At 44.0% G+C, this 12,006-nt stretch overlaps 1 protein-coding gene across 2 annotated transcripts in view; it reads left to right on the top strand.

The window, feature by feature from the left end:
• Nucleotides 1-10,086, top strand: part of cntn3a.1 (contactin 3a, tandem duplicate 1) — a 153,617-nt gene extending 143,531 nt beyond the window's left edge. For both annotated transcript variants that reach the window (XM_049016174.1, XM_049016173.1), the window contains exons 18-23: nt 3,583-3,817; nt 4,530-4,642; nt 4,840-5,026; nt 5,324-5,436; nt 7,738-7,906; nt 9,630-10,086. In XM_049016174.1, coding sequence (XP_048872131.1) covers nt 3,583-3,817; nt 4,530-4,642; nt 4,840-5,026; nt 5,324-5,436; nt 7,738-7,906; nt 9,630-9,721 — 909 coding nt within the window. In that variant the 3' untranslated portion in view covers nt 9,722-10,086. The remainder of the gene's footprint in view (nt 1-3,582; nt 3,818-4,529; nt 4,643-4,839; nt 5,027-5,323; nt 5,437-7,737; nt 7,907-9,629) is intronic.
• The last annotated feature ends 1,920 nt before the right edge of the window (nt 10,087-12,006 follow it).

The following is a 12,006-nucleotide window of genomic DNA, read 5'->3' as shown; positions in this document are numbered from 1 at the left end:
CACGGCCAGGGCGAAAACCACACTGCTCCTCCTGAATCCATGGTTCGACTATCCGATGGACTCTCCTCTCCAGCACCCCTGAATAGACCTTACCAAGGAGGCTGAGTAGTGTGATCCCCCTACACCCTCCAGTCCCCCTTCTTGAGGAGAGGGACCACCACCCCGGTCTGCCAACCCAGAAGCACTGCCCCCGATGTCCATGCAATGCCGCAGATGCGTGTCAACCAAGACAGCCCCGCAACATCCAGAGCCTTGAGGAACTCCGGGCGGATCTCATCCACCCCCGGGGCCTGGCCACCAAGGAGCTTTTTAACCACCTCAGCGACCTCTACCCTAGAGATAGGTGAGTCCACCCCCAGTGAGTCCCCAGACTCTGCTTCCTCATTGGAAGGTGTGTCGGTGGGATTGAGGAGGTCTTCGAAGTATTCCTTCCACCAACCCACAACGTCCTGAGCTGAGGTCAGTAGCGCATTATCCCCACTATAGACAATGTTGATGCTGCAACGCTTTCCCGCCCTGAGACACCAGATGGTGGACCAGAATCTCCTCGAAGCCATCCGAAAGTCGTTCTCCATGGCTCCTTCCATACCCGAGTTTTTGCCTCAGCGACCGCCAAAGCCGCGTTCTGCTTAGCCCGCCGGTACCTATCAGCTGCCTCTGGAGTCCCACAGGCCAAAAAGGCCCGATAGGACTCCTTCTTCAGCTTGACAGCATCCCTCACCACCGGTGTCCATCAGCGGGTTCGGGGATTGCTGCAGCGACAGGCACCGGCCACCTTACAGCCACAGCTTCGGTCAGCCGCCTCAACAATGGAGGCACGGAACATGGCCCATTCAGACTCAATGTCCCCCGCCTCCCCCAGGACATGGGCAAAGTTCTGCCAGAGGTTGGAGTTTAAGCTCCTCCTGACAGGGGATTCCGCCAGGCGTTCCCAACAGACCCGCACTATACGCTTGGGTCTGCCTGGTCTGACCGGCTTCCTCCCCCACCAGCGGAGCCAACCCACCACCAGGTGGTGATCAGTTGACAGCTCCGCCCCTCTCCTCACCCAAGTGTCCAATACGTGCGGCCGCAAGTTCGATGACACGACCACAAAGTTGATCATTGAACTGCGGCCTAGGGTGTCCTGGTGCCAAGTGCACATATGGACACCATTATGCTTTGAATATGGTGTTCATTATGGATAATCCGTGACGAGCACAGAAGTCCAATAACAAAACACCACTCGGGTTCAGATCGGGGGGGGGCATTCCTCCCAATCACACCCCTCCAGGTCTCACTGTCATTGCCCATGTGAGCATTGAAGTCCCCCAGTAGAACAAGAGAGTTCCTGGGAAGAGCGCTCTCCAACACCCCAAAAAGGGTGGGTATTCTGAACTGCTGTTTGCTGCATAAGCGCAAACAACAGTCAGGACCCGTCCCCCAACCCAAAAGCGAAGGGAGGCTACCCTTTCGTCCACTGCGCCTCTCCCCATGAGCAACTCCATAGTGGAAGAGGGTCCAGCCTCCTTCGAGGAGACTGGTTCCAGAGCCAAAGCTGTGCGTTGAGATGAGCCCAACTACATCTAGTCGGAACCTCACAGCCTCGTGCACCAGCTGTGGCTCCTTCCCCACCAGAGAGGTCACATTCCATGTCCCTATAGCTAGCTTCTGCAGCCGAGAATCAGACCGCCAAGGTCCCCGCCTTCAACCACAGCCCAACTCGCGCTGCACCCGACCCCTTTGGCCCCTCCTACAGGTGGTGAACCCATTGGAGGGGGGACCCACATGCCTTCTTCGGGCTGTGCCCGACCAGGCCCCATGGGTGCAGGCCTGGCCACCAGGCGCTCGCCATCGAGCCCCACCCCCAGGCCTGGCTCCAGGAGGGGGCCCCGGTGACCCACGTCCGGGCGAGGGAAAACGTGTGGCCATGTTTTTGTTCATCATAAGGGGTCTTTTGAGCCGCACTTTGTCTGGTTCCTCACCCAGGACCTGTTTGCCTTGGGTGACCCTACCAGGGGCATAAAGCCCCAGGCAACTTAGCTCCTGGGATCATTGGAACACGCAAACCCCTCCACCACGATAAGGTGTCGGCTCCAGGAGGGGCAGAAATTAACATATTAATTTTATTTGAATATTTATTCTAAAAATCATTGATATTTTCACTTTACATTTTCTTGATGTAGCTGTCACCTAATTACTCGTTATATGACATGTAATTGTATATGTATGTATTTCGATACACCACCAAACCCCATCTGTGATAAACTCGGGAATAAAAATCAGCCTGTCAAACTGGAAAGAACCAGTGAATTATCGTGATCATTATCGATATCGATATCTTCTAAAAATTTTATCACAGTGACATTTTTAGCCATATCACCCAGCTCTATAAGAGATGTATTTACTTCTGTTTAGGATCCAAATCAGGCTTCTTAGTTAAGGAAGTCTGTTCATTTGGAAACTGTAAATTTGTTAGCTGACATCAGTTGGAATGATCCCTAAAATTTCTCAAAGGTATGAAGGTATAGCTATTGTTATATGATGTAGAAGAGCAGCACTGGTTATGTGTTTCTGTCACCGATGATCTAAGTGGCACAAGGCAACTTGTGCCATTTATCTTTTTGCAAGGGATCCCATTCATTTGAATTTCACTGAAGTCGTGGCACATGCCATGCTAGTGGATGCTTTAGCCGTGGAGGAGTGGAACGTGGAGCTAATGTGGTATTGTTTGGCACTATCATGTTCATTAAAAGAATTTTCCATAAGCACATGCTGCGCTGGTGATTATTCCAGTAGAATTGGAAATATTCAATTGTCAAAAAAGCTGAAAATGATTCCCTGATTTCTCTTAAAAGCTGGTCCAGGGAGAAGTAAAAAAATATAAAAATAGAGTACTGGACATAAGTCTTATTATGTTTAATATTTATCTGTATAATACATGTATATTTTCTCATAAAAAAGAACATAAAAAACTTTGTACATTCAGGGGTATAACAGATTTTTTCTACATTTCTACATTTTCTACGCAAAGTGTACCATAGAGTATTGTTTGTTTGGAAATTGGTAATAAGACTTTTTACGCTCGTTCAGGCTAGCAGACTGTTATGGGTTGAGGTTAGGGCTGCCCAAGTATTATTCCTGAATTTTCTTTGGAATAACACTCGCGATTGTGACTGCCATTCACAATTACTGTTATCTTGTTGGATGGGGCAAAGACTACAGCTTTGGTTCCCTAACCTCTCCTCTGGGGAAACCCAGCAATTCCAATTATTTGTTTAATTTCACCAATGGCACATTTAATTAACTTAGTGAAACAGCTTCATGAGTTTTTCATTACTCAAACAAGGTGTACTAGTGGATAAGTTGCACAAATACATGCATATATTGGAATTGAAGATTCCAAAAAAGTTTGCGCTTTTGAGGTTTTTGAGACTTCTTGTCATAGGAAACAGCATTTCCTTTGGCTGCCTAAGACTTTGCACAGTACATTATGTTTAGGAGAAAGCAATACTAGACGGCCAGTTGTTGTGTGGTGACACATTGTTACCGTTACATGCTAATGTGAGTTTTCTGTGTGCAAATCTCTCCCGGTGCCTTCAGCCTGTCCCAGAGGAGCTGCAGGCAGGGCCTGGATTCGGCTATGTTGTGGCGTTCCGGCCAAATGGTGCCACCGGATGGATGCAGGCAGCCGTCCCCTCAGCGGATACCTCCCGTTACACCTTCAAGAATGAGAGCGTCTTACCATTCACGCCATACCAAGTGAAAGTGGGTGTTTACAACAACAAGGGAGAGGGGCCTTTTGGGCCTGTCACCACAATCTACTCTGCGGAAGAAGGTAGGATAGTGAAAGCAGTAAAAATAAATCATTTGGCAGCTTCAGTTACTGAAGATGAGCTTATTTTGATTAATTGAGCGAGGCGCTGGACTTGACATGCGTCAGAATATGCCTGGCTGTATAGATCTAAAAAAGCATCACTTTAAATTAAGTGAAATATGTTTTATGGTGAAAGTCCAGCAAAATATATGATGCAGAGGCATTCGGCAGAGTGTGTGTGTGTGTGTGTGTGTGTGTGTATGTGTTGGGGGGGGGGGTATTTGAAGCATTATGAAATGTGTCTCTAGCCTCCTGGGTTTGGGTCATCCCAACTGGAATTTAGTACATTGCACAGCATGCTGTCCTCTGTGGTTCTGCTTTAGGCTGGGAGCTCTTGAAGATTTCAGATGAAGCTTTGAAGATAAACAAGGCATCATTTGGGGCTATTTTGGTCAGCAGAGTTAGATGGTAATCTGCACAATAGGAGTTAAATGCCAGCACCTTGCAGAAATTTGTGCTGTCGGGGTTGATCCTCGCTGTGCTTGCCACACTGGTCTAGATGCCTGTGGATCCAGATAAGGTTCCAGGAAGACAGGCTGGGTGGAAAAGGAGAAGATCAACATATCTGTCAGGTCTGCCATAATGAAGGTGGACTGTAGGCCCATGGACTGAAACGGTATAGCGAGTACCGCAGTCAGTTGCCTGACTTTTCATCAATGCTATCATCTTGCAGAGCCTAACCGAGCTCCCTCCAGGATTCGGGCCAGGAGCCTTTCTGCATCCGAGATCGAGGTCACGTGGAAGCCCTTGTCATGGCAGACTAGAAGGAGAGTCCTAGGATATGAGGTAAGTGGTAGACCCAGTTTCACTTACCAATTTATTTGATTCACATCTGTTACCAGTCTCCAAGCATTTTATTGTACTGGTAACATTCATGCGTTTATTCCCTCTTATATGTATTTGATGAATGTAACAAATTAATCAAAGAGAGTTAACGTCGCACTTGCCCTGTGAGTGAAACTCTGCCCCTTTCTATGTGTCAGTTGAGGTACTGGGGGAAGACAGAGAGAGAGGAAACGGCCAGTGTGACGAGGACCATGGGAAACAGAACATCAGCAGTGCTGAGTGGGCTGCAGGCGAGCAGCACCTACTTCGTTGCTGTGAGAGCGTACAACACAGCAGGCCTTGGGCCTGGTAGCTCAGTGGTCAATATTACCACCAAGAAACCTCGTGAGTCTCATAAGTTTTGGCCTGCATGCCAATAAATACCAGAGTGTCACATCACTGGCCTGAAATGCCAAGAAAACCTAGGTCTTATTACCCAGGCACCCCAGGTGTCATGAAACTGGCATGCATTACCCAGAAACCCCCCAACTCCCTCACTGTCCCTTAAAGAGAAGCCCAGTGACTCCGTCTATTACTCTGCCATATAGCTATGCTGTCACACCAAGGAATACATTTTACAAATTAAGAGATATGCCATTTTAAAAGGCACTATCAATCTATCTCCCTCACCTCTGCTTTCAGCACCAAGTCAGCCCCCTATGAAAGTCATGTGGAAGATGTCGGATTCAAAGATCATCCTAAAATGGGACCAGGTGAAAGCGCTGGAGAATGAATCAGAAGTGACTAGTTACAGAGTAAGAGACACTCCACCTCATTGTGTTTAATACTCACTAATCCATGCTTCCATAATGTAGTGTCACGTTTGTAAAGCAAATTATTGTAGGGGGTTTCCCACCGCAAGAACTTTTTTCATGAACTAGAATCTTCGTCTGGTACCAGGAACTTCACTTATGTGAAGTTGTGAAGTTCCTGAACCTTTTTTACTCCAGAGTAGGTACTTTTCCTTGAGCAAGAGCTACTGGGAGGGTCTTACAGCAATAAATTTTGCTGATTGGTTGATCACAAGCATTAATACTAACCTGGAAAATTTTATCAATGACTGATATATTTTTTGTCTCATATCACAGGTGCCAGTGGTGAAACTTGCCAGCACTTATTAGTAGAATAACGTCACATTATTTTTATTCTGTAGAAAACAAAAGACTGATCGGCTGTCCAGATTTGATAATGAATGATAAACATATCACACACTGTAAAATAAAATATAAATAAAATGCTGTGTCCCATTTTGAATCAAAACTTGTTCATCTTCCATTGTTTGGGGTGGTGGTGTAATTTCATACATAATGACATGTGAAGTTGAATCTGCAAGCTTTTATCGTCTACTATGCATATTTAGCATAAAGATCACAGTTTCTGATGAGCAGTGGGAAAGTTCCCAGTGAAGACTCAGAACTCAGAACCAGGAATTCCATAAGTTTGGTGGAATGCCCTAATATTCTAATATTACCCTGATAAGGATTCAGTCTTCTAATTCACGTCTAGATACACACACCTGCACACACACACCTGCGGTATGAGACAAAAAATATGAGTCATTGATTGAATTTTCCTTGTTAGTATTGGTGCTTATGATATATATATATATATGTGTGTGTGTGTGTGTGTGTATGTATATGCACCATATACATATATTATACACACAGAAATAATACATAAATGCTACATCGGAACTAGAAAATACAAAGCACCTTTTTTCGGAGGCATTGATGGAATTATGTTAAAATTGACGGTGACTTTTATCATATGTTGTGTACAGACCACTTGCCTACCCCCATACCAAGGGCTTACATGCTTATCAGGGAACGTTTGTCTAGCGATCAGTGAGCTCTGTGCTCACACTGGCAGGCGGTAATTAGCACCTGTGAAGCGTCGTCTCACACAGAATCTCCAGACACTAATGAGTCATGCATAATGTACATACTGTAGCGGCCCTTAGTGGTCATATTGGAAGCAGAACAGTTCCAGCAACTCCAAGTCTATTTAAAGCAAGACTGTTTGTCTCCATCTCTTTCATACAGTGCTATAGCAAGATGGTTAAAAGAACTGCCTCTTTCTTGCAATGTGTATTCTATTAAACAGACTTTCCTCTCTGCAAGACCTGCAAGCAGCATTGCCAAAGTTTTATGCCCATATTCAGGCCAAATCTCCTCTGCAGTGACAGCGCTGTTCAGTTTGTTTGCTAGAACCTGTTGAACGTCTTTCTGTGTTTTGTTCTATGGAGGCGGTTTGAGTTGTTGTTTGTCTGAATGATGTATAACACTGGGGCGACATGGTGGTGCAGTGGTTAGCACAGTTGCCTCACACCTCTGGGACCCGGGTTCGAGTCTCCACCTGGGTCACGTGTGTGGAGTTTGCATGTTCTCCCCATGTCGTCGTAGGTTTCCTCCAGGTACTCCGGTTTCCCCGACAGGCCAAAGTCATGCTGAGGCTAATTGGATTTGCTAATTTGCCTGTAGGAGTGTGAGTGCATGGTGTGTGAGTGTGCCCTGCGATGGGCTGGCCCCCCATCCTGGGTTGTTCCCTGCCTCATGCCCATTGCTTCCGGGATAGGCTCCGGACCCCCCGTGATCCAGTATGATAAGCGGTTTGGAAAATGGATGGATGAATGTATAACACCCTGCTTCCTGTCTATGGTGTGTGTTTGAATTCACTGGTGTGATCCCCTGTGCTTATACTACATAGTGTGTTCAAAGCTTCACTTGTACAGTAACCCGTGTAACACTCCAGTCTGTGCAAGGCAGACCCAAGGCATAAGAAAATTAAGTGGCTGCTTAGGGTTCACTGACCACCAGGGGGCCCCCATCTGATCAGCCTGTCAATGTCAACTCAATTAATAAAATTTTGTTTGGACCCCCATAGAGTATTGGGTCAGCTCTGGTTTGTGCACTGTGTTGGTGGAGCATCATTTGTGTAAAATCCCTTTGTTTCTGTGGATATTGAAATACCTTGGTGTTTATGAATATTGGTGGGGATTGCTTGTGTGAGATTCTCTTGTCTCCATAAATGAGGGTGGAATGTCCAATGCGTTCTAGGTTAGATACAAGCAGAGCAGACACAGCTGGACCAGCATGGTGGAGACCAACACTACCTCACTTGAGTTGGCGCTGCCCATTGACGAAGAGTACGTCATTCAGATAACACCCGTTAGCGACGGGGGCGAGGGAAACAGCAGCAAGGAGATTACCATCCCCAGCATATCAGGTTAGAGAGTGCACAAATGTCTTCTCATTTAGGGTGATTGTGGTTCTTATTAAAAAATATTAAATTTTCCCTAGAAAATGGAATGTAGACTCTGCTAAACCGATGTCAAAGACTCGAACCAAGCAAGAATAATAATAATAATAATAATAATATAGTAGTTAACTTGCAAGCTAAAACCCTGGGTTCCTTTAAATCAGAGCTAGATAAGATTTTAACAACTCTGAGCTATTAGTTAAGTTCTCCCCAAATGAGCTTGATAGGCCGAATGGCCTCCTCTCGTTTGTAAATATGTTCTTATGTTCTTATATTAAAACAATTGCCTTATACCGTGCATTACTATATAAGCTCCATTTTTGCAGGCTCCCATTACATAACATCCTAATTTAGAACTTAATTATGTAATTCAATAATATACAAAATTTTACTAACTAGTCATTTTCCAAAACCAAATTCTGTTAGGATGTTTTATGTAATCCCCCACCGTGACCCATTTTCCACAATCACAGTTTTATACTTCACAACACAAGAAAAGGGATATAATGAAATCAAATGGTTTCAGCCAGGTGCAATATTCTTAACAAATATCTTAATCAATGCGCTAAATTCTTTGTAAATAATGAAACTTAATCATAAAGTTTCTGAAGTTCTGTCAATCTAAAATTAGTTGATTATATATAATCATAACAGGTTTAACATTATGGAGTTCTAATGACATGTTGAAGTTCAAACAATATGGCAGAAAGACTGCAATCAAGGTTGTGTCAGTAATTTTGACCCAATAATTAAACATGGTAAACTGGATTAAACGATATACTGCTCTATTCTTTATGTAACAGATGTTATTGTTATCCCATTGTTATTCAATGTTATTCAAGCATAATACTCATCCATTATTCTAGACATAGGCATAGAAAATTAACAAACAAACAAACTGTCAGAGCCCACGGGTGCGGATGGGCAGGCTGGCAGGAAGGAGGCAGGGAAGGATGAGGCAGGGAGGCAAAAGGCGGGGAAAACTGAGGATTTATTAAGGGGACAACAGCTACGGGGAGAATGGGACATCACGGACATCAACTAACATCAATGACGGACAAACGGCAGGGCAAGACATGGACTGATATAGACAAAAGACTGGGTGAAATAACAAGACACAGCCGGGCATCATTGGGGAAGCACACATGGATAATCAGGGGGCGTGGCACACACGAGGATCGGACGAGCCAGGCATGACACAAACAAACAAATACACGAGGGTGCTTTTAGTTTTCTAAATCTATTGAAGTTGTTATATTTCAATCAGATTCTATGGTAACAAAACAAAATGCAGTGCAGGAAGCAGGATTAGAATCCTTGCAGAAACAAGTAATCAGCTCATTAAAAGCAATTAAATTGTTAAATGACAGAAAAGTAGATAAGTCATATTATATTTTATGAACAAATAAAGCACAATAAAACACACAGCTGCAAACTAAACTGGGGAATAATATTTGCTGGTGCCAAGAAGCGTTAACGCCTTGTCGTTTTGTGCTGTCTAGGTGAAAAGATAATGCTCTAATGCTCAGAATGGTTTTCTTCTTCAAACTGTAAAAAATTACTTGACACTCTTACATTGATTGCATTTATTACTGTGTGTTAAGGATGCACATAACTACTGTAATCTAGTATAGAGCTTTAACATCAGTATTGTTTAACTGACAGTGGTTTAAAAATGTTTGCATTGCAGGTCCATATGCTATCAGCTCAACATCCAAGATATCTAAATGGTCAGCGCTCAGCACAATAGCTCTGTCCGTTACAGCCAGGACGACATTATGACAAACAGCTCCGTGAAGTTTTTGCATTCAGTGAAGGCAATGCTTCAGAGGCTGAGGCTTAGACAGCACGTACCAGGGCTCACAGACGGCTTTACTACCGGCCAGTGCTTCAAGACGAACTGAAGATGGTCCCCAACAAAGGGGAAATCTGCAAGTCTTTTTCCATGATAAGTGGGAAAATGCAGGCTTGAGACTGTTGTTCCTGCTGTTGATTTCACCAGACAGAAAAAAAACAAAAGAAGGAGGCTTTACATGCGCTCATCGAATGACCCCCCTGTAGATGTTTGTATTTGCCAGTGGGTGCAACTGGCAGCTTCATTCCAGAATGGAAATGAGGGTACTGGAATTAAATGTGTAATCCAAGAAGACGATGATTTATATATATATATATATATATATATATATATATATATATATATATATATATATATATATATATATATATATATAAATCCTGTTTTGCATCTCGCTTCATATCCTTTTTCACATCTTTTTTTGAAAATAACATGATTTTGACATTGCTTTAGGGCTGCAAGAATGAAAAACAGCTATGGTTGTATGAGTCACCTGCCTGTTGTTCTCACAAGAGGTCACACATAGATCTTAGGTGAAGGTGCAAATCCTGATTTCTGTGGCTCACACCTACAGGAGGGCTGCATCACCCTAACAGCGTCCTGGACTGGCCCTGCAGAGACCCAGCCTACCCTCAGCCACTCCCTCCTGTCCCATGTGTTCTGTTGTAATTTTGTTTTGTCCACTCATGCCTATTGCTGGGTTCCACAGCCTCATTGGACCCTGGATTCGGGAAGGTTCCCCCAGCCCTCTTGCGAATAGGACCACAATGGCTTCCGACCATTTGTGCTGGTCGAGGTCCCCCGCTACACCATGCTGCCACCCTTTGCTTCCTCTTTTCTGTCCTGTGGAGGGCTAGCGCGAAAGCCACCAAATTTCCTAGGTTTTAAATCCTCAGGGCTTCAAAGAGCCTTAAGTATATTTAGAGTTATACTGCTAATAGTAATATGTTAGTGTGTGTGTGTGCGTATGTATGTGTGCAGGTATGTATATTTGCAAATACATACATAAGTGCATACTTATTTTGCTGTTCTTTTCCACTTTTTAAATTAGCATCTGAAGATATGTGGCAGGTCTTGCAGTTAGTGTAATTAAATATAGCTCATCTCATATCTGCAGAGGTGTCAGTTAACAGCAGTGACTGTATAGCATGGAAAATTGCATTCTGTGAGGCTTGGAACATTTGATTGGGTCTTGACTGCATTTACCTAAAAAGAATCTGAGCCCCCTACCCTTTCTTTTACCCGTGTTGAGCAGGTGCAACACAATGCGATATGTGGTACTTTGTCTGGTCATAGAGCCCACGGGGTCTTGGATGTGTTAAATGCACTTTTTGTATTTCTCAGATTCTGGATATATAAAGATATTTCTATTAAAATCGAAACCTTTTTTAATGTCTGTTTTCTGTTTCCTTGGGATGTTATTGCTTGGGCTTTTTTCTTGTTGGCTGGTAGAGCTGTCTGTCAGTAAGGCTGATCGAATCGACGGTATAAGTACTGCATGGGCGTGGACCCTACACCGTAGTCTGACATGCACCTCGCAGCGATGTAGAACACAAGCACTGTGATTGGTCTGCTTGGTATGTTTGTTTTTTTATGGGAGTGAAGAAAAGTACATCCCCGGTGTAGGCCTACTTATATCGCTGTTTGAAACTCAAGAACTATTTATATCTAGCATTAAATAACCCACCCTAGGCATCGTAACAACAGGTCTACAAAACACTCAGAATGACAGCGCCAGTTTCACATGCCTCCAGTAAGTTTATTCATACTTTACAAGCCTGATAAAAAAAATTGTTAAAAGTAGCATGGACGCTATCTTTAAAAGGGAAAATGCATAAAATGTGACTTTGTAGTGGCTTCACATTTTTTCAAACATGTCTTGGGAAAGTTTGAAGCAACACAAACATAACCATAATTCGATAAATGGATATACATTGTTAAATGTTTGTTTTTTAATTGCGATCCCACAGTTGAATATACTATACCGTTTTGGCGGTGTAATTGCTGAGTGACACAGACACCCCAGCACAAGTAAAAATGCTCGCAGTGGCATTAGCCACTTGCTTGGGTATGTCACAGCGTAAGCGGATTGCCAGGTTAGCTGCTGTGACAACCTGGGAATCATCCTTGCAATCTTGTGACTAAACTTTTAGATGTGAATATTGTTAAACCTGTTTACATTACACTTCTGCAGGATCAGTGCTGTGAATTG

The sequence above is a fragment of the Brienomyrus brachyistius genome, chromosome 6, assembly GCF_023856365.1.
Source record: "Brienomyrus brachyistius isolate T26 chromosome 6, BBRACH_0.4, whole genome shotgun sequence".
Lineage (NCBI taxonomy): Eukaryota > Metazoa > Chordata > Actinopteri > Osteoglossiformes > Mormyridae > Brienomyrus > Brienomyrus brachyistius.
Note: the sequence above shows the minus strand (reverse complement) of the source record. Positions and strands in the feature narration are given on the sequence as shown.